At 43.3% G+C, this 27,898-nt stretch overlaps 1 protein-coding gene and 1 pseudogene across 15 annotated transcripts in view; one reads left to right on the top strand and one right to left on the bottom strand.

The window, feature by feature from the left end:
- Positions 1-70: 70 nt before the first annotated feature.
- LOC134728779 (cytochrome b-c1 complex subunit 7-like) lies at positions 71-2,719 on the bottom strand (annotated as a pseudogene).
- Positions 2,720-22,528: 19,809 nt separating this feature from the next.
- Positions 22,529-27,898, top strand: part of UAP1 (UDP-N-acetylglucosamine pyrophosphorylase 1) — a 37,383-nt gene continuing 32,013 nt past the window's right edge. For 2 of the 15 annotated variants that reach the window (XM_063598749.1, XM_063598742.1), the window contains exons 1-3: positions 22,670-22,957; positions 23,374-23,532; positions 26,966-27,302. In XM_063598749.1, coding sequence (XP_063454819.1) covers positions 27,023-27,302 — 280 coding nt within the window. In that variant the 5' untranslated portion in view covers positions 22,670-22,957; positions 23,374-23,532; positions 26,966-27,022. Of the gene's footprint in view, positions 22,958-23,373; positions 23,533-26,965; positions 27,303-27,898 lie in introns of all 15 variants that reach the window. The other 13 variants (XM_034939311.3, XM_034939306.3, XM_055112234.2 and 10 more) reach the window with 11 other exon arrangements.

Here is a 27,898-nt window from a genome sequence, read left to right as displayed (position 1 = left end):
GATCTCAGAGCATATGAATTCAATGACTCTGATTCTCAAACTTTCAGTTGCCTGAACTGAGAGGCCTTTTCTTATTCTTGCATCACTTCATATTAAGCCCTTCTGAAGTTCCTTCCTAACTTGAAGCAGCACTCTCTTTATGGAAAAATACAGTTCTCAATGAAGGTAAGTATGGCAACTATGATCTCTGTTAGAACAGCCCAACAAATGCTCAAAGCTCACGTACAGGAGAGGGCAGGTTTGCCTGACCACACTGGGTGAACAGCAGAATTAAAAGCCCAGCCTGAACCAAGGGTGGTGACTCATGCCTGCAATCCCAGCACTTTGGGAGGCTGAGGCAAGTGGATCCTTTGAGGTCAGGAGTTCAAGACCAGCCTGGGCAACATGAGGAAACTCTGTCTCTACTAAAAATACAAAACTTAGCTGGGTGTTGTGGCAGGTGCCTGTAATCCCAGCTACTCGGGAGGCTGAGGCAGGAGAATCGCTTGAACCTGGGAGGTGGAGGTTTCAGTGAACCTAGATTTCAGCACTGATCTCCAGTCTGGGTGACAGAGCCCGGTTCCATCTCAAAAAAAAAAAAGAAAAAAAGTCCAGCCTGAGCCTGCCGGATAACATACTTTTCTTCCTTGCCTACAGAATTTGTATTACATATGATTATTATATTTTTCTCATACAAAGACATTGTTCATAATAAACTGTACCAAATTTTAAAAAGAAATATTCTACATGAGATCATTAAGATCCTGACTATAATCTCTGAATAAGAAACCAGAAAACACCAGTGGCAGTGGCTAACACCTGTAATCCCACCACTTTGGGGGGCCGAGGTGGGCGGATCATCTGAGGTTGAGAGTTCGAGACCAGCCTGACCAACATGGAGAAACCCCATCTCTACTAAAAATACAAAATTAGCTGGGCATGGTGGTGCATGCCGGTAATCCCAGCTACTTGGGAGGCTGAGGCAGGAGAATCACTTGAACCGGGGAGGCAAAGGTTGCAGTGAGCCGAGATTGCGCCATTGCACTCCAGCCTGGGCAACAAGAGTGAAACTCTGTCTCAAAAAAAAAAAAAAAAAAAAAAAAAAAAGAAAGCAGAAAATCTTTGTCATTTTAAAATGGTTTCTGGGTGGTAGTCGCAGATTGCAAAAATACTACAGTTTTACAAGCTGCATTTTATAGCTCCAGAGAGAATTCATCTTTTGTTTGGGGAAGCAATTCAACAGTTCTTTGGGTGATGTAAAGACAGTATTCACAGACTAGTGTGTGGAAATAAGAAGGGGCCAAACCGCTCTGTATATTAAAGATTTTGTTCCTTGGGTACAGAGACAATCAAGTGATTACCTGATTTTCTGCTTGTGGGGAATCCAAAGACATGAAATTGGAATTATTTTATTTTTTTGAGATGGAGTCTCGCTCTGTCGTCCAGGCTGGAGTGCAGTGGCACAATCTCGGCTCACTGCAAGCTCCGCTTCTCGGGTTCACGCCATTCTCCTGCCTCAGCCTCGCGAGTAGCTGGGACTACAGGCGCCCACCACCACGTCTGGCTAATTTTTTTTTGTATTTTTAGTAGAGACGGGGTTTCACCGTGTTAGCCAGGATGGTCTCGATCTCCTGACCTCGTGATCCGCCCGCCTCGGCCTCCCAAAGTGCTGGGATTACAGGCGTGAGCCACCGCGCCCGGCCGTAATTGGAATTATTTTATCTGGATAATAAAATACAGTGATCTCAGGAGGCCAAAAATAAAAACAAACATCAACCAACTTGGTGAAGTTGGGGTACATATTGGATTCATTTGAGACAGTTTTTCGTTGTTGTTGCTGTTGTTTTTACTATAGGTATTTATTTAAAGGAAAACGTGCAGACTAAATACTTTTCTTTTCTTTTCTTTCTTTCTTTTTTTTTTTTTCTGAGACAGAGTCTCACTCTGTCACCCAGGCTGGAGTGCAGTGGTGCGATCTCGGCTCACTGCAACTTTCGCCTCCCAGGTTCAAGCGATTCTCCTACCTCAGTCTCCCGAGTAGCTGGGATTACAATTGCCTGCCACCACGCCCAACTAATTTTTGTATTTTTTTAAGTAGAGACAGGGTTTCGCTATGTTGGCCAGGCTGATCTTGAACTCTTGACTTCAGGTGATCCACCCGCCTCGGCCTCCCAAAGTGCTGGTATTACAGGTGTGAGCCACTGCGCCCAGCCTAAATAATTATTAAATTATGTTTTGGCTTTAACCAACATCTTCATAAAAATACTTTGAGGACAGCTGCATCCATAGATTTCAACTGCATGATTACTTCTTTGCCCATTCTTTTCTCTCTTTTCTCTCCCGAGTAACCGCTTTCAGATAGGGTTCAAGGTAGAATTTATCCTGTCATATTTGGTCCACTGTTCTTTAGGCGTGATCTGCTGCCTCATAGTCAGGTCCAGTGCAATCGATGTGAAACATCCTGTTATTATAAAGGTTCACAGGAGGGCTTCTTATGGCTTCTCTTACTTCTTCATCCTTATATATGGTATCATCTGGCATTAACCCCAGTTTGTGGAATCCTGCAGCATTATAATACACTTTCAAAAACCATCCAGCCACTGATACTGCAACAGCCGGCCTGCCAGCCATTTTGACCCTGAGATAGTTTGGAACCCTGGTACAGGATCTACATGCACCTTAGACTGGTACTTCCCCAAAGATTGCGTCAAGAGCAGCTACCAAATGGATTTTCAGAGTCCAGACTGTTCAATTAATCTCATCCACACACTCCCCTCTTCCCTCAGTTCTCTGTTCTCTTGCAGCCTCTGCCTTCAAAATCTGTCCATTGAGTGGCCCTATGGCCACTGTTCCTTGGGATATTGTAATTCCAGCTAACGGGGAGGGATTTTTTTTCTTAGTCTCTTCGTAAGCATTCAAGGGAAATGCCTCTGGCTTTGCTCAGATGCTGGCTCTCTTCCACTCAGTTCCTGTCAGCTCCTGGAGGAAGAGAAAGTAGCTATACTTTCTGGAGAGAAGATTATGAGGGAGTCGGGTGGGGCAGGTACTCCCTTTGCAATTCAGTTTACTCATCATTGAGAGCAGCAATGATTTCCTACGGACTTCACAGAAAATAAGTACAACTCATGCTAACCAAGAAGGGCAATTTTTTTTTTTCCTTTTGGGACATTACATCTCAAAGTTAAGAAACAAAACATTAGAAATTGCTGATGGTTTGACTGTTCCTTTTAAACAACACATCCTGGTCATTGAAGCGTTTGCTCTTTCCTAGACCTGTCTTATATTATACCCTGGCCATACATTACTTTTTATTTCTCATAAAAAAAGGGAAACACCATCTCAAATTAGCATTCTTTTCTTTTGTATTCCAAATTTTCTCCTGAAGGAAGGCTGTCCTACTGTCAGGAACAATTTTTAAGAGCAAAGCAATCTCAATTTGTATTTATATATATATTTTTAATTTTAGGTGGGGTACAGTGGCTCATGCTTGTAATCCCAGCTCTTTGGGAGGCTGAGGTGGGAGCATCACTTGAGCCCAGGAGTTCAAGACCAGCCTGGGCAACATAGTGAGACCCCATCTCTACAAAAGATACCAAAAAAAAAAAATAGTCAGATGTGGTGTCATGCATCTGTAGTCTCAGCTACTCAGGAGGGTGAGGCAAGAAGATTGCTTGAGCCTGGAAGGTTGAGGCTGAGGTGAGATGTGATTGTACTACTGCACTCCAGCCTGGGTGACAAAGTAAGATTCTGTTTCTCAAAAAATAAAATAAAATAAAACAAAATATTTATTTAATTGGAGAATTCTGTCTGCCTAAATTCCCCTAACACATTTTCTGCTGGATGGAGGCAAGGAGAAGTAAATGGTAGGCCACTTTGACAGCCCCTAAAACACACACACACAAACACACACACACACACACACACACACACTAATATCCCTTACTCCCACTACATTTATTTGTTTTGACATGATATAAAGATAAGGAATATTTGAAAAAAATACTTCAGAGATGTAATGGCTCTTTTTCAAATATGTGTGGGGATTTCACTTCTTTAAGGAAGTATTTCTTGAACCACACCCTCCAAGTGATGTCAACTTCATAATTTGTACTACCATAGCATCATAGCAGTCTCAAAGTACAGATACGTACTTTGATTATAATTGTACTTTAACATTTATTAGTGTAATTACATTTGAATATGGCCTCTCCTCTAGCTTCATTTGATCATGAACTGTTTCCGGCTTGGTCACTATTATATCCCCTGTATCAAATATGCTGCCTGATACACAGTAAGAGCCCAATAATTATTTGTCAAGTGCATATGTAACCACCCAATGGGCTCATCTTGCCCACTGCCTAGATACAGCCAATTTATCAAGACAGGGGAATTGCAATAGAGAGAGTTTAATACACCTAGAGCCAGCTAAACAGAAGACTGGAGTTTTATTATTACTCAAATCAACCTCCCTGAAAACTCAAAAATTCAGAGGCTAGCGCTTCTCAAGCATAATTTAGTGGGCATGAGGCTTCAGAAGAGGGAATACTGATTGGTGAGGATGCAATCATAGGAATGTAGGAAACGGTCTTTTTCTGAGTCTGCTTCTGGGTGGGGGCCACAGAGGAGCCCCTGGTCTAGGTGGGGCCATCTGGTTGTCAGAAATGCGAAAGTCTGAAAAGACATCTCAAAAGGCCAATCTTAGGTTCTACAGTACTGAAGTTATTTACAGGAGTGACTGGGGAAGTTGCAAATCTTATGACCTCCAGAATAATGGCTGGTAATCATTTAACTGTGCTTACATCTTAGCAGAATTCAGGCCCCTCTCATCCTTGTAATCTGGTGGACTTTCATTGTTTTTTTTTTTTTTTGAGATGGAGTCTCGCTCTATCACCCAGGCTGGAGTGCAGTGGTGCAATTTTGGCTCACTGCAGCCTCCATCTCCTGGGTTCAAGCGATTCTCCTGCCTCAGTCTCCCGAGTGGCTGGGATTACAGGCGAGTACCACTACGCCCAGCTAATTTTTGTATTTTTTTAGTAGAGACGGGGTTTCACCATGTTGGCCAGGCTGGTCTCAAACTCCTGACCTAGTGATCTGCCTGCCTCAGCCTCCCAAAGTATTGGGATTACAGGCGTGAGCCACCGCACCCGGCCTTTCATTGGTTTTACTAAACTGGTTTAGTTTAGGGAAGGGCTATTATAATTTAAACTATAAACTAAAATTCTCCCCAGATTAGCTTGGCCCATGCCCAGGAATGACCAAGGGCAGTTTGGAGGTTAAGGCAGGGTGGAGTTGGTTAGATCAGATCTCTTTTACTGTCATAATTTCTCACCGTTATGATTTTTGCAAAGGTGGTTTTAGAGAAAGGAATGGGTGGTTCAAGTGGTAGTATTCAGAAAAATGGGCAGAATCACAAGGGAGGCAGATATTCCACCCCCACCCCTCAGTTGTCCACACCCAAATCCCTGGAACCAAGGAACATGTTGCATTACATAGCAAAAGGGACTTTGCAGATCCAGCTAAGGTTATGAACTTTAAGATAGGCAGGTGATCCTGGATTATCCCTGGTGATGGGGATGTGGGGAACATTCAGTTACAGGAGCCCTTAAAGCAGAGAACTTTTTCTTTTTCTTCTTTTTTTTTTTTTTTTTTTTTTTGAGATGGAGTCTCACTCTTGTTGCCAGGTTAGAGTGCAATGGCACGATCTCGGCTCACCGCAACCTCCACCGCCTCCTGGGTTCAAGCAATTCTCCTACCTCAGCCTCCCAAGTAGCTGGAATTACAGGCATGCGCCCCCATGCCTGGCTAATTTTTTTTGTATTTTTAGTAGAGACAGGGTTTCTTCATGTTGGGCCAGGCTGGTCTCGAACTCTCGACCTCATGTCATCTGCTTGCCTTGGCCTCCCAAAGTTCTGGGATCACAGGCGTGAGCCACCTCACCCGGCAAAGCAGAGAACTTTTATGGCCGGCCGTGGTGGCTCATGCCTGTGATCCCAACACTTTGGGAGGCTAAGGGTGGAGGATCATGAGGTTGGGAGTTCGAGACCAGACTGGCCAATATGATGAAACCTCGTCTCTCCTAAAAATACAAAAATTAGCCAGGCGTGTTGGCGCATGCCTGTAGTCCCAGCTGTTCAGGAGGCTGAGGCAGAGTAGTTGCTTGAACCTGGGAGGCGGAGGTTGCAGTGAGCCAAGATTACGCTACTGCACTCCAGCCTGGGCAGCAGAGCATGACTCCGTCTCAAAAAAATAAAAATAACTGGAGTCTCTCTGACTCCAGCTGGAGTCAGAGAGAGGTGGCAGAAGGGAAAGTCAGAGATTCAAATCATGAGAAGAACTCTACTTGCCATTGTTGGAAGAGGCCACATGCAAAGCATGAAAATAAATGTGGGCACCCTCTAAGAGCAAAGCCTGGCCCTGGCCTGATGGCAGCAAGGAAACAGGGACCTCAAGAAACTGAATATGGCCAACAACTTGAACAAGTCTGGACGTGTATTCTTCCCCAGGGCTCCATTAAGGAGCACAGCCGTCTGCCAACACCTCGATTTAAGCATTTTCTTTTCCTTTTTTCTTTTTTCTTTTTTTTTTTTTTTTGAGACAGAGTCTTGCTCTGTTGCCCAGGCTGAAGTGCAGTGGCGCAATCTTGGCTCGCTGCAACCTCCACCTCCCGGGTTCAAGCTATTCTCCTGCCTCAGCCTCCCAAGTAGCTGGAATTACAGGCGCCTGTCACTACACCCAGCTAATTTTGTATTTTTAGTGGAGACAGGGTTTCACCACGTTAGCCAAGCTGGTCTCAAACTCCTGACCTCAGGTGATCCACCCACCTCGGCCTCCCAAAGTGCTGGGATTATAGGCGTCAGCCACTGCGTCCAGCTGATTTTTGCCTTTTTGTACCCTAAGTAAAGGACCCAATTGAACTTACCCAGCTTCCTGATCCAGAGAAACTGTGATATAACAAATTTGTGTGGCTTGAAGCCACTACGTTTGTAGTATTTGTTACAGCATCCATGTAAAATGAATACATCCATCCATAGAACAAAGAGATTTTATAACATTTCTATCTGACAATACCTAATTCGTGATTTCATTAGCTCTTTATCTGTCAGAGATGTTGAAGAAATGATTCATGCATTGGTTGGGAGGTAGGATATGATGACTTAGAAAGTTTCTTCCAGGGGCCCGGCGCAGTGGGTCGCGCCTGTAATCTCAGCACTTTGGGAGGCCGAGGAGGGCAGATCACGAGGTCAAGAGATCGAGACCCTCCTGGCCAACATGGAGAAACCCCGTCTCTACTAAAAATACAAAATAAGTTCAAGCAATTCTCCTGCCTCAGCCTCCCGAGTAGCTGGGACTACAGGTGCATGGCACCATGTCCAGCTAAATTTTTGTATTTGTAGTAGAGATGGGGTTTCACCATATTGGCCAGGATGGTCTCCATTTCTTTACCTCGTGCTCCACCTGCCTCAGCCTCCCAAAGAGCTGGGATTACAGGTGTGAGCCATTGTGCCTGGCCCATTATTGTCTTTTTGAGATGTTACTCTGCAATATTTATCTAAATGGGTGCTGGACAGAGCATTTACTATTTTGGAAAATAAATGGTTGGATATATGAATTCAGTGATTAAGAGTATGAAATTTGTAGTAAGAGAGATGTGTTCATATTCAAAATCTGCCACAGTTGAGACCTTGAAAAAGCTACTTAACATTTCTCAGCCTCAGTTTATTGAACTATAAGATGAAAATAATATCAGGGCAGGGTATGGTGGCTCATGCCTGTAATCCTAGCACTTTGGGAGGCTGAGGCAGGTGGATCAGGAGCTTGAGACCAACCTAGCCAACATGATGAAACCCTGTCTTTACTAAAAGGACAAAAATTAGCCGGGTGTGTTGGCGCACACCTGTAGTCCTAGCTACTTAGATGGCTGAGGCAAGAGAATCACTTGAACCCAGGAGGCGGAGGTTGCAGTGAGCTGAGATCACACTCCTGCACACTGCACTCCAGCCTGTGTGACAGAGCAAGACTCTGTCTAAAACAAACAAACAAACAAACAAAAAAACAAAATAATTATTAGAAAATTAACTTTTGTGATAAAAAAATTTAAGCACACAATTGAAAATATTTTACATTGTTAATTTAAATATAGGCTTTCCTTATTCTAATAATTATCCAAATCAGCTATAATCAGGTGCTGTATCAAAGAGTCACTCCAGCCTGGGCAACAAAGCAATACCTTTCTCTACAAAAAATAAAAAAAATAAAAATTAGCCAGGCGTGGTGGCATGCACCTGGAGTCTCAGCTACTTGGGAGGGTGAGGTGGGAGGATCACTTGAGCCCAGGAGTTTGAGGCTGCAGTGAGCTGTAATTGAGTCACTGCACTCTGACATGGGCGATATAGAACAAGAAAAAAAAATTCACAACTGCCATTTGGAAAGTTCCATTTACTGTATATTTTCATATTCCTAAATTGCTTTTTAGCAGTTTACTATTGTGTACTAAATTGTGACCTAAAGTCATGTTTTTTATGGCCAATAATAAATAACAATTTTAGACAGTTATTTAAACAAAATGGCTACCTCCAAACAATCACAACTTTTTTTTAGGAGTTACAGTAGAACCGCATAAAACCTAATACTAATGGAATAATGTTAAATGATAAATAAATAAAGGACAAATTGATTTTTAAAAATACAAACAAATGCCGGGTGCTGTGGCTCACGCCTGTAATCCCAGCACTTTGGGAGGCTGAGGTAGGCAGATCACGAGGTCAAGAGATCAAGACCATCCTGACCAACATGGTGAAACCCTGTCTCTACTAAAATTACAAATATTAGCTGGGTGTGGTGGCATGCACCTGTAGTCCCAGCTACTTGGGAGGCTGAGGTAGGAGAATTGCTTGAACCTGGGAGGCGGAGGTTGCAGTGAGCTGAGATCACGCCACTGCACTCCAGCCTGGCAACAGAGAGAGATTCTGTCTCAAAAACAAACAAACAAACACCATATATAAAAAAAAATCTGTAGATTTCCATCATGATGTAATTTAATGAGATAATCTGGTGAGGAAAAGAAAAAAGTCTGTATGTTTATTTCAATCAAAAGGATTTATTTTATTCTTGGGTGGCCTGTTTATATTTTATCATGCATTCATTTTAACTGTTGAGAATACAGTGCAATGAAATATATTCCGTCAAAAGAAGAATCTAAATTGTCTCTTTAAAACAGCCTTACGATCATGACAAATCTAGTCAGAAGTTACTTCAGTGAGATGCCAGAAAGGTCTGGGCTCATGAGCAAACCCCAGGGCATCTTTTCAAAAACTTGTGGGTGAGAAATGAGCTCAACTGGGGCAGGGTGTGGTGTGCTACGTGAAGTCAAGACTTCAGAGAAGACACTGTTCCTCTCTCTCCCTGGGGAGGAACACTGCCAAGGATAGTAAATAGTCTTTTAAAAGTACTTAGACTTTCAACTCTATAAGGAAAAATACTAGCTTTAATAGGAATTGTTTTATGTGCCAGGCCCAAAAGGTGATTTCCTTCCTTTCTTCCTTATTCCCCTCCTTTCTTCCTTATTCCCCCTCCCTCCTTCCCTTCTTTCTCTCCTTTGTATGTTTCAAATTTTAATGTTTATAATATCGTAAAATTAAAAAATAATCTAATTTTTCTTTTGAAAATCCTAAAAGCTTCAGGTCTTTAACTGATTTTTTTTTTTTTTTTTTTTTTGCTTTTAATCTTTCTTTCATCACAAAAAGGAAAATAAAAAAGGAGTCTCAAGTAACACCAGCTTGGCTACTAAGGGACCCTTTGTGCCCCTGCTGGGTCAGCAAGGCCAATCAGAACAGTTTTATCACATAAGGGGCTGGTATTGTAGGAGGTGCAGGCCTGTCATATTAACTGTCTGTATTTTGTCCTACTTTATAGGCAGAGAAGACAAAATGGTGGCTTTTAAAAACCCTTCAGGGGATCTGGCACAGTGGCTAACACCTGTAATCCCAGCACTTTGGGAGGCTGAGGTTGCAGTGAGTCGAGATCACACCACTGGACTCCAGCCTGGGCAACAGAGAGACTCTGTTTCAAAAAAAAAAAAACAAAAAAAAAAACAAGAAAAAGAAAAACCCTTCAAGGACTCCTCACTGCCCTCAGGACAAATTCTAAGCTCCAATGTGGCTGGAGTCTGGTGAACCAGGGCAGGCAATGGAGAACATAAAAGGGAGAAGTTAGAGAAGGAGCAGGCCAGGTGGAGTGGGACAGCATAGATGACCTTGTGGGTCATTTGATGATTTTGCATTTTATTCTGGTTGAGACAGGAAGCCATCAGAGCGTTTTGAGCACAAGAGTACTATAAATCCACAGATCATCATTCTGGCTGTTGTATTGAGAACGGCTTTAAGAAGGGCAAGGGGGCCAGGTGTGGTCGTTGACGCCTATAATCCCAGCACTTTGGGAGGCTGAAGCTGGAAGATCACTTGAGCCCAAGAGTTCGAAACCAGCCTGGGCAACAGTGAGACCCCATCTCAATTTAAAAAAAAAAAAGGAAGAAAGAAAAGAAAAGATAAAAACAAGGGCAAGGGTAGCAGCAAGACTGGTTTGGAGGCCGTTATGTAATCCAGGTAAGAAATGATGATGGGAGAAAGTGATAGTGAGAATTGGTCAGATTCTAGATGTACTTTGAAGATAGAGCCTATGGGATTTGCTGTAGATTGGATCTGGCATGAGAAAAAGGAGTGAAGGATGATCCTAAGATTTTTTTTTTTTTTTAGACGTAATCTCGCTCTCTCGCCCATGCTGGAGTGCAGTGGCGCAATCTCGGCTCAATGCAAGCTCCGCCTCCCGGGTTCACGCCATTCTCCTGCCTCAGCCTCCCCAGCAGCTGGGACTACAGGCACACACTGCCACGCCCAGCTAATTTTTTAATTTTTAGTAGAGACGGGGTTTCTCTGTGTTAGCCAGGATGATCTCGATCTCCTGACCTTGTGATCCGCCCGCCTCGGCCTCCCAAAGTGCTGGGATTACAGGCGTGAGCCACCGCGCCCGGTCGACTCTAAGATTTTTGGCCTGAGAAACCATAGAGATAGGGAAGACTGAGGGAGGGAAGCAGGTAGTTTTGGAGGTGTATAGGAATGATTTGGGAATTCAGTTAAAGACATGTTAATTGTGTAAGTAAGTATTCAAGGCCGGGCATGGTGGTTTACACTTGTAATCCCAGCACTTTGAGAGGATGAGGCAGGTGGATCATTTGAGACCAGCCTGGGCAACATGGCGAAACCCCGTCTCAATTAAATTTTAAAAAATTAAATAATTCAAGCCCCAGAACGATGTCCTTGAGTGGGCATGAAAGGATGGGATCTAGCACACAGGTAGAGGGGTTGAACCATGGACAGTTTATCCTAAGCACATAGAGATAAGATAAAAATATGGGTGCAGATACAAGTACATGGGAGGGTGTGATGGTGAGAACTTGTAAAAGTTCTCTTCTGATTGCTTTTGTTTTCTCAATGAAAGAAGCAAGGTTATCTGTTGAGAGTGAGCATGGGGGAGAAGATTATAGAGGCCTGAGGAAAAAGAAAAAGATGTGAAATAGTCATCTAGGAGGATGGTAAAATGATATTTCTCTAGACTAGAGAAATATAGCATATCATATTTCTGTGGTGTTCATGAATTTAAAGTCAGACCAGTCAGCATGATTGCACATTTTTCTCCAATATGTTCATCTACCTGAGTATTCTCGTTCAGGGTCTCTCACAAGGTTGCAATCAAGGTGTTGTTGGCCCAGGGCTTACCTGGGTTTTCTGCTTCAAGGTCCCACCAGACTGCAGTCAAGATGTCAGCTTCACTGCATTCTCACCTGGAGGCTTGACTGGAGAAGACTCCAATTCCAAGCTCCCTCTGTTTCCTCGCATTTGCAGGATTGCAAATTTCAGGGTTTTGTTGTTGTTGTTTTCTTATTGTTTGTTTGTGTTTTTGTTGGCTGGAGGCCACTCTCAGCTCCTAGAAGCTGCATGCAGTTCTCTGCCATGTGGTCCTCCACAGGCCATTCACAACATGGCAGCTGGTTTCCTCAAGGCCAGCCGAATTGTGAAAATAGTTTGTTGGCAAGAAGGAGTCTTACATAATGTAACATGATCTTGGGAGTGACATCTACTCACCTTTGTCAAATAGCATAAAGTGTTCAGGGGAGTGAGTATCTCCTTTTCCATATTCTGTTAGAAGCAAGTCACAGGTCCTGCCTGCACTCAAGGAGAGGGGTTACACAAACCCCCTCCAAATGCACACCATTCTATTCTCAATACCTGACACTCACAAGGCCAAACTTAGCAAATATATGTGTGTGTGTGTGTTTGTGTATACACACACATACAGGATTTGTTTTATGTGCCAGGCCCAAAAGGTGATTTCCTTCCTTCCTTCCTTATTCCCTCTCTCCCTCCCTCCTTCCCTCCTTCCCTTCTTTCTCTCCTTTCTTTCCATCATGAAGTTTTGTATATATATATACACACTCACACACACATATTTGCTAAGTTTAGCTTTGTGAGTATATATATATATATATATATATACACACACACACATACACACATATATAGGTGTATATATATGTATATAGTGAGATGGAGTCTTGCTCGGTCGCCTAGGCTGGAGGGCAGTGGCACTATCTCGGCTCACTGCAGCCTCTGCCTCCCGGGTTCAAGCAATTCTCCTGCCTCAGCCTCCCAAATAGCTGGGACTACAGGCACCTGCCACCACGCCTGGCTAATTTTTGTATTTTCGGTAGAGACGGGGTTTCACCCTGTTGGCCAGCCTGGTTTCGAACTCCTGACCTCAAGTGATCTGCTCACCTCGAAGTTCTGGGATTATAGACGTGAGCCACTGCACCCAGCCAACAAATATAATTTTTTAAACAAAAACTTACAGAGCTCTTATTCTGTGTCAGAAACTGCTCTAAACACTTTATAAATATTAATCTTCACAGCAACTCTAGTCGGTAGGTCTTATTATTAAGTAGGTCTTATTTCTTTTTCTACTTTAATTTTTTTTTTTTTTTTTTTTAGAGACGGGGTCTCACTATGTTGCCCAGGCTAGCTCTCGGATTCCTGGGCTCAAGCAATTCTCCTGCCTCGGCCTACCGAAGTGCTGGGATTATGGGTGTGAGCCACCACGCCAGGCCTGATAGGTTTTATTTATGACTGCATTTGGGAATCAAGGCATGGAGACATCAGTTAACTTGTTGAAGGTCATAGTAACTGCAGAGCCAAGACTCCAACTCTTGTAGTCTGGCTTCAGAGTTCATATTCTTACCTATTATGTTAAGCAGTTAATGACAAATTAAATGAATAAATAAATGCTTTGGGGGGACACAGGAAATAATTACCCAGCAGCTCTGAGAACCCAAGGAAGTTTTGAAACCACACTTTTGTAATTCAATTTTTTTCTTTTTTTGTTTTTGTAATTCAATTTTGATGTCAAGCCAGTTAGCACTGCCAGAGACTTTTGTTGCAACATCGGTTCTTTCTTCCACTAATATTCAGTAACACAGGCCAAGGGGAGATATGAGGTCTGGAGCAAAAAATGTTGAGGAAGTTTTTGCTGTGCCTAAGATATTACCTGGAAAATAGAAACAAAGTTAATTTGTTGTCTATTCATAAAGAAGGAATAGGTGACCAGGAGATATCTCCAACAAAAATAACTTGTGGTATATCGTATGTGTGAGAAGGATAAGAGATAAAATGCACAATAAATTCAGACATGTTCACTTAGAGTAGAGCTGAAAAACTATATTATGAAAATTATATTCTGAGAAATCATCCACATCTGAGAAACCATCTTGTGGAAGGTCAACAGCCCAGCAGAGATGGATGGCTGAACAATGACCAAATAGGTGGAGAGGCAGGTTTAGAATAAAGTATGCTGCCCTTCTGGTTTCAATGTAGGTCAGATGCCATTCTAGGCTAGGTTTTTGAGGAATTTCCTTTGCAGAGAGTAACACTGTGTGGCTGCCTGCATTAGAAAGATCCAGCCAAGGCCGGGTGTGGTGGCTCACGCCTGTAATCTCAACACTTTGGGAGGCCAAGGTGGGTGGATCGCTGGAGGCCAGGAGTTCGAGACCAGCCTGGGCAACATGGCGAAACAGTCTCTACTAAAAATACAAAAAATTAACTGGGCGTGGTGGCAGGCGCCTGTAATCCCAGCTACTTGAGAGGCTAAGACAGGAAAATTCCTTGAATCTGGGAGGCAGAATTTGCAGTGAGCTGAGACTGTGCCACTGCACTCCAGCCTGGGTGACAAAGTGAAACTCCATCTCAAAAAAAAAAAAAAAAAGAAAGATTCAGCCAAGTGGGCTCTCAAGAGTATGCATTAAGTATTTGACCTAGGACTCATAATGGTTACAAGCCATTTAGTTTTAAGAGAAGAAAATATATTGGAATAATTGATTATGGTGGTTGAGGTTTTTAATGACTGGATTATTTTTACACTCATTACCTTCAGAGGATCTCTGTTATGTGGCAATAGATTGACTTCTGATCCTCCTGTTTTTTCTTAACTACTTGTTCTTTCCTTTAGTTAATCTCTTAACTTATGAGAAATTTTGTCTCCTTATCTATGAATTAAGGGAGGTGAACCAGGTAATTTCCAGTCAACAACACAGGAATAAAATTTCAAGTCCACTCCTCCACACTATAAAGACCATACCTCAGTGTGGAATCCTGTGGTTGTGTACCTCCTGTAATTATCACACATTGATACTCTCAATTTTTATTTCTTTTCTTTTTTTTTTTTGAGACAGAGTCTGGTTCTGTTGCCCAGGCTGGAGTGCAGTGGTACAATCACGGCTCACTGCAGCCTCAAACTCCTGGGCTCAAGTGATCTTCCCACCTCAGCCTCTGGAGTAGCTGGGACCACAGGCATGTGCCATCATGCCTGGCTAATTTTTGTATTTTTTGTAGAGGCAGGGTTTTGCCATGTTGCCCAGGCAGGCCTCAAACTCCTGAGCTCCAGCGATTGGCCCGCCTTGACCTCCCAAAGTGCTGGGATTACAGGTATGAGCCACTGTACCTGGCACACCAATACTTTCTTGCCCACTTTCTCTCCTGTTCATTCCATTTTGTTATTTATGTGATTCTTAGGTTATAATCAGTTTTGAGAGGTTGTACGTTTACTCATCTTTGTATATCATCCCCAGCATCCCACACACTGTAGATGCACAAATATTTTTCTGACAACTTAACCCTCTGAAGGACAGCATATACTTTTGGAGGGTGTGGGAAACACTCGGTAAAAAAAATAAATTTGTCATTTAATAGAGTGTACTCATCATTCCACAGAATTTCACAACACACTTTGAAGTACAGAAAATTTATAGGGTGGAAGAAGTGGTAAGCTAAGTCAGCATGATCTCTTGGGAGAATGAAGTAGTCATGTCCTAGGAAACTGTCAACAGGAAAGTCAAAACCCTAATCCCACCCCACCCGTTTATTTGAAGGCTCTCAGAAACAGTGACCTCATGAATGCTCAGGCCTTGCCTTGAACAGAGCCTTGAGTTGAGCCAGACTTTCTCCTGGTGTGTTGTCTATACTGCTGGGAAATAATTCGGACATTTGCAGAAGTTCAGTGGACTAGCTGAGGCCATTGCACTCAGGACAATGGAGGGAAGGCTCCTCTAGTGTATACTTGCTAATACCAGCCTACTGTTAAAAAATCTTGGTGGGGCAAGGCACAGTGGCTCACGCCTGTAATCCCAGCACTTTGGAAGGCAGAGGTGAGTGGATTACTTAAGGCCAGGAGTTCGTGGCCAGCCGGACAACATGGCAAAACGCACGTTTTCTACTAAAAATACAAAAATTAGCCACACATGGTGGCACATGTCTGTAACCCCAGTTACTTGGGAGGCTGAGGCATGAGAATCACTTGAACCCGGGAGGTGGAGGTTGCAGTGAACTGAGATCATGCCACTGCACTCCAGCCTGGGCAAGAGATGGAGACCCTGTCTCAAAAACAAAACAAAACAAAACAAAAACAAAAAACCCTGGGTGATGGATCATTACTGGTTGTACTAAGCAAGAGAGTGTGGCCAGACTGGCACATATCTGTCATGACTTCAGAGAAGAACAATCAAGGAAGCAGCTTTTTAAGTTGTTAGCATGCCTGCTCTTCTGAAATTAAAAAAAAATTCTCCTAATTATAAAACAATTTCCTCTGTAGCATATTTAGAAAATAACCCCTCAAAATCATCCAAAAGAATATAAAAATCACCATAATTCTATCATCCCTAAAAGACAAGACACAAAACCTACTCTTGTATGTCTTGAATTTTTTAATTTGTTTGTAGTAATGGCCCACTTAAAACATCTCTCCTGTAATCGCGGTATGATTGTTTGTTTGTTTGTTTGTTTGAGACAGAGTTTCACTCTTGTTGCCCAGGCTGGAGTGCAATGGTGCAATCTTGGCTCACTGCAACCTCCGCCTCCTGGGTTCAAGCAACTCTCCTGCCTCAGCCTCCTAAGTAGCTGGGATTACAGGTGCTCACCACCACTCCTGGCTAATTTTTTGTATTTAGTAGAGACGGGGTTTCACCATGTTGGTCGGGTTGGTCTCGAACTCCTGACCTCAGGTGATCCACCCACTTTGGCCTCCCAAAGTGCTGGATTACAAGTGTGAGCCACCTAGCCCAGCCTGATTCCATATTTTTAATAGAGGACTATTCTATTTCACTTTTTTCTTTCTTTCCTTCTGTCTTTCATTTATTCACCTGACATTTATTTATTATTTATTTTATTTTAATTTAATTTAATTTAATTTAATTTTTTTTTTTTTTTTTTGAGACAGAGTCTCGCTCTGTCACCTGGGCTGGAGTGCAATGGCACCATCTCAGCTCACTGCAACCTCCACCTCCCGAGTTCAAGTGATTCTCCTGCCTCAGCCTCCTGATTAGCTGGGATTACAGGCGCGCACCACCACGCCCAGCTAATTTTTGTATTTTTAGTAGAGACAGGGTTTCACCATGTTGGTCAGGCTGGTCTCGAACTCCTGACCTTGAATTCACCTAATATTTATTGAATAGCTACTGTGTGCTAGGTTTTTTCTCTTTTAATTCTCTTTCCAACTCCATATTTCAATTTTGTAGATAAGGAAACTGAAGTTCAGGGAATTTAGGTGATTTTTTTCCAGGTCTCACCGCTTCTATATACCTGTTTTATTTTATTTTATTTTATTTTTGAGATGTGGGTCTCACTCTGTCGTCCAGGCTGGAGTGCCGTGGTGTAATCTGGGCTCACTGCAACCTCTGCCTCCCAGACTCAAGTGATTCTCCTGCCTCAGCCTCACGAGTAGCTGGGACCAGAGGTGCACACCAGCACACCAGCTAATTTTTTGTATTTTTGGTAGAGACAGGGTTTCTCCATGTTGCTTAGGCTGGTCTTGACCTCCTGGGCTCTGGCAATCCACCTGCCTCGGCCTCCCAAAGTGCTTGGATTACAGGTGTGAGTCATCGTGCCCGGCTCTATCTATCTATCTCTCTGTCTATCTATCTATCTAGTAGATGAAATATTATCTTTTGGAAAACCAAGCTGAGATCATAATACACTGCTAAAAATACATACATTTTGGTAAATATTCCATTTTGGTGTTTCAAATTTTACAGCTTATTTAATAGCAACCCTTAAGTAGATATCTCACTTTTTTTTTTTTTTTTGAGACAGAGTTTTGCTCTTGTTGCCCAGGCTGGAGTGCAATGGTGCCATCTCAGCTCACCGCCACCTCTGCCTCCCGGGTTCAAGTGATTCTCCTGCCTCAGCCTCCAAAGTAGCTGGGATTACAGGCATGTGCCACCATATCCGGCTAATTTTGTATTTGTAGTAGAGACAGGGTTTCTCCACGTTGGTAGGCTGGTCTCAAACTCCTGACCTCATGTGATCTGCCCGCCTCCGCCTCCCAAAGTGCTGGGATTACAGGCCTGAGCCACCACGCCTGGCCAGATGTCTTACTTTCTAAGTTCTCAACCTGAGTACAAATTCCTTAGTCTTTTTCATTAAGGAGGCAGCAGGAGTTAGAGAAGGTGATGGTGTTACAAGGGGGGAAACACATGAAGGCCTCTATCCCCAAGGCTGCTTATCAAAAGGCAGCCTCCCATGAGGAGTGAGGCTGTCCCTTGCCTCCTGCCTCTTTCCCAAAGCTTCTGGCTGTCCTTTTGGGAAACCTCTTCATTCCTTCATCCTTTCCCTCCTCTGAGCTCTGAAATCCTTTATTTGTGCATTCACTATGGCGCTTATGACTCTCTGCATTGAAAAAGAAACCTCTTCTATCTCTATTATTGCACTATAAGCCCTTAAGGACACAGAATCTTTTGATTCCCTAGAATGTCTATCACAAAGTCTAGCACAGAGCAGCCAAATAAACATATTTTGAGCAAACATCAGTTTGTTCTTTTTTGAATGCTGACAACACGCCAGTTTGCGCTTAAGAGAATAGTTCAACTTCAGAGACATCCATATATAAACATGGAGGGATTTCAGGCAATGCCCGCTCTGTACAGCTTTCTGTGCTCTTCATCTAAGCCTCCACTGTATCCAACTAAAAGGCTGAGAATCACAGAAAAACATTTTCCTATCATTATTCCCGTACTAAGGAGGCACAGTTGCCACCATAAACAGCACTTACCGGTGGCATTTACAGCTTCTCAGGTGATGTGGCATTCTGACCAGATGCCAGAAGGCTTGCGACATGGTACAGATATGCTGTTCTGTACACTGTCACACCTTTCCTGGATCATTTTCCTTCAGAGCTGTGTGCTCTCTGGGTTAAAGATTTTCTTTTGTGTTGGACTGGTAATGAACAACTCCACTGCTGGTTGTATTTTCAAATTTTATGTAATTTCAATCTTACTTGAAGAACAGTATAAAGAAGTTCTAAATACCCTTTAAATTAACGAATTGTGTTTTCCTCCATTTACTTTACTATTATTTCCTTTGCCTCCCAAATTTCTTTCTTGCCTACCCCCATGTATTTATGCACATATATTTCTTTCTGAGCCTTTTATTTATTTAGTTTTTGAGACAGGGTCTCACTCTGTCACCCATACTGCAGTGTAGTGGCATGATCACAGCTCACTGCAGCCTCAATCTCCTGGACTAAAGCGATCCTCCTGCTTCAGCCTTGGGAGTAGCTGGGTCCACAGGCACATACCACCATGCCCGGCTAATTTTTGTGTTTTTTAATAAAGATGGGGTTTTGCCATGTTGCCCAGGCTAGTCTCAAATTCCTAGGCTCAAGTGATCCTCTCGCCTTGGCCTCCCAAAGTGTTGGGCTTACAGGCGTGAGCCATCGCTCCTGATCTTTCTGAGCCATTTAAGAATTACAGACATCATATTCTTTTACCCCTAAATATTTTAGTATGTCTTTCCTAGGAACATAAACATTCTTTTACATAACCACAGCACAATGACCAAAATCAATTTATTTAGTCATTTGTTCACATCCGCAACACACATGAAATAGCTCCAGAATTTTTTCATTTGATCAAGTATCTTGTGTGGCTTTCAGGCATCTTTTATAACTCTCCTTACACAGATTTTGCACATTTTGCGCTAAATTTATACTTAATTTTTTTTATTGCTGTTATAAATGGGATTTTCTCCACCATCGTGTCTTCTAAATGTTATAATGTGTGTATATGAGAGCTATTGATTTCTATATGTTCATTTTATAACTTGCTACCTTACTGATATGGTTTGTCTCTGTGTCCCCACCCAAATCTCACCTTGAATTGTAATAATCTTCATGTGTCAAGGGCCAGACCAGGTGGAGATAATTGAATCACTGGGGTGGTTTCTGCCATAGTGTTCTTGTGATAATGAGTTCTCATTAGATCTGTTTTTTGTTTTTTGTTTTTTTTTTTTTTTGAGACAGTCTCGCTCTGTCACCCAGGCTGGAGTGCAGTGGTGAAATCTAGGCTCACTGCAACCTCCGCCTCCCAGGTTTAAGCGATTCTCCTGCCTCAACCTCCTAAGTAGCTGGGACTACAGGTGCGTGCCACCACACCCAGCTAATTTTTGTATTTTTAATAGAGACAGGGTTTCACTATGTTGGCCAGGCTGATCTCAAACTCTTGACCTCGTGATTTGCCCGCCTCAGCCTCCAAACTGCTGGGATTACAGGCGTGAGCCACCGCGCCTGGCAGATATGATGGTTTTGTAAGGGGCTTCCCCTTTTGCTCAGCACTCATTCTCTCTCCTGCTGCCCTGTGAAGAGGTGCCTTCCACCAGGATAGTAAGTTGCCTGAGGCCTCTGCAGCCATGCAGAACTGTGAGTCAATTAAACCTCTTTTCTTTATAAATTACCCAGTCTTGGGTATCTCTTGATAGCAGTGTGAAAACGGACTAATACACTAACAAAAATTTTTCTGTGGTTTGTTAGTCTTATTGTTGACTCTCAAGGGTTTTCCAGGTATTCTCTCTTGTCATTTGCAAGTCGAAGTAGTTTTACGACTTTTTAAAATTCTTAAAAAATAATTTTTTAATTCTTATATATTTTTTCTAATTTATAAGCCTCTTAGGATTTCTGTTGTCTAACTTCATTAGCTGATACCTTTGGTGTAATGTCAAAAAATCATAGGTAGTGTGAACATCGTTGCCTTGTTTTCTTCAATCAGCTCTTAAAAGACCATGTATATAAAAAGTATTTCGAAGGACAGAAATAACTCTAGTGTTAGACATTTCTGGACATTTAGCTGGCAAGATGAGATTACGGCCCCTCTTATGCCTAGTAACCAGAATAACAAACAAATGAAACGTCAGCAAAAAAGGGTAAAAGTACAAATTTGATTTTATAGTAGTTCATTAAAAACATTGAGCTGGACCTCAGTTCTATCTTTTTTCTTTAAAGGATTGCTAACTAATAATTTTGCTCTTTACTCAGTCATTCATCTACGACTTATAGAATGCCTATAATATTCCAGACATTATCTTAGGTTCTTTCTCACTTTTTACTATACCCATGTGAAATAGGTATTAGCTTCATTTCATAAAAGGACATTGGAGTTTGGAGTGGTTAAATGACTTACCCAAAGTCACACAGTTAGTAAGCGTAGACTGATTTTGAATCTGGGTCTCCTAGTTTGAATTAATAAGTACTCAATAATAAATAATAACTAAAGGTTATTTAGTGTTTACTGTTTTACATACTTCATTTATATCGATTGGTTTAATACAACCACCAAATGGCATTTTCATCTTTATTGTCTGTTTTTTATAGATGAGAAAACTGATAGCACAAGTAGCTTGCCAAAGATCACAAGCAATAAAGCTGAAATTGTCTTCAGATCCCATGATTAAGAAACCAATCACTACACTATAAACCAATCACTACACTATTCTTCTTTCAAAGAAACGAAGGAAGTTCTAGGATCATGAGAGATGGAGAGTATTCAATCTCCTGAATGTAAATCTACCAGCATTACTTACCAAGTTTAAGTTTTTCTGTTGTTACTTGAGGCAGTGGGTGATTATGCAATTGGTAAAGGGAATGAAAAGGCCTTTGCACCCAAAAAAGTAGAAGAAAGGCGCCTGAATCTCTTTATGATAGGTGGTATGTTAAATCTAGGTATTTTCGTATTTCAACATATTTCACTTCTTGCAAAAGCTGCAAAATGCAACACAACTTTAAATGTAAACATAGCTTCCAAGGGCACAGTGCTGAACATATAATAACCTGTGTGTGCACACCCACACTAGGTTATGTAACAGGACTGTAAACACTGGTCCTGGAATGGCCTGGGAGGTCATCTAGGTCCTCCACCATCTTTCTGCAGAGTACTGAGGCCTAGCGACGTTAAGTCTGCAAACTCACAAAGATGACCCCGGGCTTATACTACCTTAGGCTACCTAATACCTTTGCTTGCATTTCCTCTCTCCTTTCCTGTCTGTTTGTGCAAAAGAAAAAAGGCCTGGCTTCGCCTTCTTGGGAGCCAAAACACAACCAAACAGAGAGCGAGTTTGGAGCCCGGCCAGGCATCTTGTGAACTGCACACAAAATAACTAGCCCAAGGTCAGAGAGCGCGCCAGGCCCGCCCTGAAAGTTTCTCCGCAGGAAAATCCGCCGCCCTTTCCCAACCACCCGCGTGGGTGGCTCGGAAATCCGCCACCCTGGGGACACAGCTCCCTGCCCATCTCTGTGGCCCGCTTGTGCCCCGTGCCGCTGGGCCGACTAAGAGCCTTGGGCTCGCACCTCCCAGTACAACCTAGGGACGTCAGGGGTCCTGGGACCCACGAGCCGCTCTCTGCCGGCCGGCTCCTGGCCCCTCCTAGCAGACCCAACTGACATCCTTCACCCTCAGTTAGTGCGCAGGAGGGACCCGGACGCCAGCCGACTGCGCTCCAGGACCATCCCCATTGGCCCAGAGAATGAGTGACGCACTAGGCCCCGCCCAGCCCCGGCGGGTTACTCCTTTCACGCCCGGCCCCCATCTCTAGCCCCGCCCCGGCGCCCCGGGCCGCGGCCGCCTCCGCGTCCGCGTCGTCGTCTGCGCTCCCGGCGCTGACGTGTCTGGGCGGTCGGCTTCCACTCCTCCAGGCGCCGGCAGCCACTAGTCGTGGCGAGAGGGGCGGGGTGGCCGGGGCTGGCGCTCCCCTTGGCCCCCGCTCCCGGCCCGCCCCGCCGCCGCGGCCCCCCGGATGAGGGTATATATTCGGAGCGGGCGCGGGACGCCGATGAGTGGCCGCGCGGAAGGAGCTGGAGACGGGCGTAGCTGCGGTCTCGCCGAGAAAGGTGAGGGGCTCCCAGCCCAGCCAGAAGACAGCGGGGCTCGGGACCCGGGCGGGCGGAGGGCCTGGCCCCACCGCCCACAGGGCCACGCGCTCAGACGTGGACACGCGTCGCACGAACGTGCACAGCGCGGGCAGCCGAGCACACGCCGAGGAGCCTCCCGCTCGCCCGCACACACACACCCCAGCCCGTGCGCCCCGCAGTCGCACCCCATCCTCCGCCACCCCGCGAGAGGGTGTGTGGGCTGGGCAGCCGGGTGGATGGCGGGGCCAGGGATGGAATGAGCGCGCCCCAGATGGACTGGGGGCGTTGTGGGAGGAGGTCTGGGCCAGTGTCTGAGTCCGAGGGGGTCGTGTAGGCGTGTGGGGTTGGGAGTGGGGCCTCTCCCGGGTGGGCAGTAGAGACCTCGAGGCTCTCAGGCTAGGGCCTTGTGGACAGTTATACCAAGTGTGGGGGCCTGTAGTGGGACAGGAGATCGTTGGCACTGTCAGGTGGAAGCGAGTTGGTGTGTCTTGAATATATGAGGAAAAGAATTGAGAGGTCTGACAAAGACAGGGGATACATTTGGAGGACAGGACAGTGGGACAAAACCTGTCTGCTTGCCACTTTTTTCTTTCTTTTTTTTGGTTTCGTTTGCCATGATACTGGTAGTGAGAGAGAATTGAAATTTCTGGGTTTCCCCTCTCCTGGCCAAGCAGAAGGATGGTATTGGAGGGCTGAGCACACGTATGCTGAACATATGGCTGCTTGAACTTTGGCCTGTCGCTGTGCTACACTTACTTCTACATGGTTTATGAAATCTGAAATCAGGTAATAGGATTATGATCATATGTGTGTGTCATTTGGTATTGCAAAAGTTTAAGGACTTTTAGGTGAAATTCACTGGGTGTGGATCCAAGAGTTCGCCGGAAACTCAAGACAGTTGTCTATTCCTTCACGGTTAGTCAGTTGGCTCACTTAGCTGGAGCAAAGAAAGACTTCATAGGCTGTGCTGCCAAGCATTTATAGGATTCAGTTGGTGGTTATGTCTCAACTCTGGTACTGTTTTTCAAAAGCTTTAAGAGGTTTACTTATTCATTTCGAGGGCATACGTATACCAGCAGAGATAGGGGCTGGGTGGGGGAAGCCAGAAAAGGAGGGAGAAATACTGGATTTCTTTAATACTGGTATTTAAATTCTAATAAAAATATATTTGATAATGGTAGATTATTACCAAATTTGTCATATATTTTGATGCAGATGGATTAGGCTGTGGGCATGTACCAAGTTTTGTCATAATTTCTCGAGCAGATTTTCAACTTTTTCAGATTTCGGTTGTCAAAATAAAAATCCATATCTTTTAACTCTTCTGTTAATTGCTGCTTACCATTACACACACATGCCTCTAAACATCGTTAATGGGAAACATGCTACTATTTTTGTGGCATGAAGGTGCTTATATCTGCCTCAAATAAATATAATAGATGAATTGTGCTTGTCCAAAACTCAAGTATGGTCGTTACATTATGAACATTATACAACATGTAGATGAACACATGTTACCAGTGGTTTAGGCCCAGATATCAAAGTTTAACCTATGAGGTACCCTTTTTTTTTTTTATTTTTATTTTTGAGACGGAGAGTCTCACTCTGTTGCCAGGCTGGAGTTCAGTGGCGTGATGTCGGCTTACTACAACCTCCGCCTCCCCGGTTCAAGCGATTCTCCTGCCTCAGCCTCCTGAGTAGCTGGGACTACAGGCGCGTGCCACCATGCCCAGCTAATTTTTGTATTTTTAGTAGAGATGGGGTTTCACCATGTTGGCCAGGATGGTCTCCATCTCTTGACCTCATGATCCGCCCGCCTCGGCCTCCCAAAGTGCTGGAATTACAGGCGTGAGCCACCGTGCCCGGCCCTATGAGGTATCTTATTTGCATGGATTCATTTTCCCAAGTGTCTGAAGGTGGAGGAGTATCTAATGATCTTTTAGGAAAAGTTTGGTTTATATCTTAAAATGTTGTAGTAATATGTTTGTGTATGCCTTTTATCAGACAGAGCACTCTTTACTCTTGACTATCTTGAAGGCATGTGAGAAAGGTTGGTTGTCTTATATTCATGAGGAAATCTATGCACAGGGAGGTAAAAATGATTGCATAGAATCAAATGATAGAGAAGGACCAAGAACAGGGACTTACTATTCTTTGGTTATCTGGTTCCTTGCTGATCTTCCTACTACGATGTACTCCCTTAAATCAGAGGCAAAGCAGTAGCATAACTAAGGTCTTGGGAAAAACTACATTCCTTGGAAAATAGTTTAATATAAATCTGTTCCTCTCAAGTGTCTTTTTTAATGTGATTTTTTAAAATTAAAAAATAATAGCATCATGACTCTTGAAACCTATATAAATCAATAGGAATGCCTTTTAATACCATAATGAACATTGAAAGCTGAGTGTTGTTATTACCACCTCAGGGAACACACAGATGTAGGTTCTCTAGACCTGAGCTTGTAAATGGTGTTTGATGTTTAATGATCCTGGTGAGGTAGATACTATTATTAATCTCATTTTACAGATAAGATAACCGAGGCATGGGGAAATTAAGTGGCTCAGCTTAGCCTAGAATTGTGCTCTGAACTACCATGTGTATTACTTTTCACTGTTCTTATAGGAAGAGAAGATAAGTGTCTTTAGTACCTACTTTTAACCTCTGTCCCTCACATCGAAGCAATTATAATGCAGTGATGATTCTTTACAGTGACCCTCAAATTTATTCCTTTCACTCTCATTTTCTCTGCCACTAATCTGGTTCAGACCTTTGGTATTTCATACCTGCGGTTGTCTTTTAACTTCTTTTCCTGCTTCTAGTTGTCCCTCCTTACAATCTATTGTATGCCATTGCTCCTTTCTCTCATCTCTTTAAAGCATGGTAACACTGCCCTGTTTGAGAATCTACTGTTCGCTTTCTATTACTTATTCTCTGAAGTCTAAATTCTTTTGGTTAGTTTTCAGGCTTTTCACGATCTAGCCCTACCCCAGGCCATTTTATATCATTTGTCATACGTTAACCTTCTTACTGCTTTCCATCCCACACATGCTTGCTCATCATGGCCACCAGGCTCTGCTTGTTTCCTAATCTTTTATTTTTTTGAGATAGAATTTCCTGTCGCCGAGGCTGGAGTGACATGATTACGCCTCATTGTAGCCTCGACCTTCCAAATTCAGGTGTTCCTCCCACCTCAGCCTTCCGAGTAGCTGGGACTACAGGCATATGTTACCACATCTGGCTAATTTTTGTGTTTTTTGTAGGGGTGGGGTTTTGCCATATTGCCCAGGCTGGTCTTGAACTCCTGAGCCCAGGCCTGTGCTGGGATTACAGGTGTGAGCTACCATGCCTGGCCTCTAATCTTATCTATGTAGTCTGCCCAACCCTTAACACATGGCTAGATTGTGCCTGTTTGTGAACTTTCTAGACAGCACCTATCTCCTGTTGCATTTGTCTATATTGGGCAAGTAGATTAAATATTTCCTCATTTTCTTATTTTTTAGCACTATGAAGTTTAACATTTTACTATATTATCACAGAATATAGCTTTTTAGAAAACATTTGTCTTATTCACTGATTGTTATATGTGTATTGCTTGTCTCTTTAAGGAGGATCCAAGTTTTTAGTGAGTAGAGAAAATAGATGTGTTATTGCTTCTTTGCAGAAGTTGCTAATGAAATGAAATGTATTTTTCCTTATTATAGGTTGTTCTGTCTTCCTGAATATTTCATTATACTGACTACAACAACACATAATAGTATTTCTATCATTAGAGATACAAGGAAAACATTTAAATATTAAGCAGTCAGGTGTTCTTTCAGTGGTAGCATAGTGGTCAGAGGACTAATACAGAGACAACTAAGCGTGGTAGAGAGTGTGAACCATGTCATCAGGCTGCCTGGGTTCCTGTCCCAGCTCCACTCACTGGTTAGTTTACTTAGCCTCTCTGCCTGTCTTCTCAGCTGTAAAAGAGTGGTAATAATAGTGCCTATGCCATAGTGTTGTTGAAAATTAAACAAGACCATGAAGGTAAAGTACTTAGAAGTGCCTGGTACATATTATTGTCTTACAGGTTTGATCTCTTACAAATATTGAGTGATGGAAAAGCAGAAGTTAATTTTTTTAACATCGTTTTGAAATATTCTTATTTTTAGAGGGGAAAAAAGCCCTCAATTTTGGAGGTTGGATTTTGACATGCCATTAATTACTTTTCTCTTTTAGGTTTACAGGTACATACATTACACCCCTATTTCTACAAAGCTTGGCTATTAGAGCATTATGAACATTAATGACCTCAAAGTCACGTTGTCCAAAGCTGGGCAAGAGCACCTACTACGTTTCTGGAATGAGCTTGAAGAAGCCCAACAGGTAGAACTTTATGCAGAGCTCCAGGCCATGAACTTTGAGGAGCTGAACTTCTTTTTCCAAAAGGCCATTGAAGGTTTTAACCAGTCTTCTCACCAAAAGAATGTGGATGCACGAATGGAACCTGTGCCTCGAGAGGTATTAGGCAGTGCTACAAGGGATCAAGATCAGCTCCAGGCCTGGGAAAGTGAAGGTACTGGGCATGTACATATTTCTTACTGAAGTTTATTTGAGATATACTAAAATTGTTCAGGTAGCTGGATCATGTCACTAATATTTTGATTCATACTACATTAAACCAGGTGACCTAGCAGAAAGTGACAAAATTGTCTTTTTATTTTTGATGCTCCATTTAAGGCTTCTCTCACTCAAGTCTTAATTTGCCTCCAGTCTCTTTCCCTCCTCAATTTCCATACTTCTGCTAGATTTCTTTTCCTGAAGCACAAGTTAAATACTTAAGTTTAAGCTGGCTTAATTTTTTTTTTTTTTTTTAAGACAGAGTCTCACTCTGTTGCCCAGGCTGGAGTGCAGTGGGGCGATCTCTGCTTACTGCAACCTCCACCTCCTGGGCTCAAGTGATTCTCCTGCCTCAGCCTCCCAAGTAGCTGGGATTATAGGCATGCAGTACCACGCCTGGCTAATTTTTGTATTTTTAGTATAGATCGGATTTCGCCATGTTGGCCAGCGTGGTCTTGAACTCCTGACCTCAAGTGATTTCGCCTGCCTTGGCCTCCCAAAGTGTTGGGGTTACAGGTGTGAGCCACTGCACCCAGCCCAGCTGGCTTAATC

This window comes from Pan paniscus, chromosome 1 (genome assembly GCF_029289425.2).
Source record: "Pan paniscus chromosome 1, NHGRI_mPanPan1-v2.0_pri, whole genome shotgun sequence".
Taxonomy (NCBI): Eukaryota; Metazoa; Chordata; class Mammalia; order Primates; family Hominidae; genus Pan; species Pan paniscus.
Note: the sequence above shows the minus strand (reverse complement) of the source record. Positions and strands in the feature narration are given on the sequence as shown.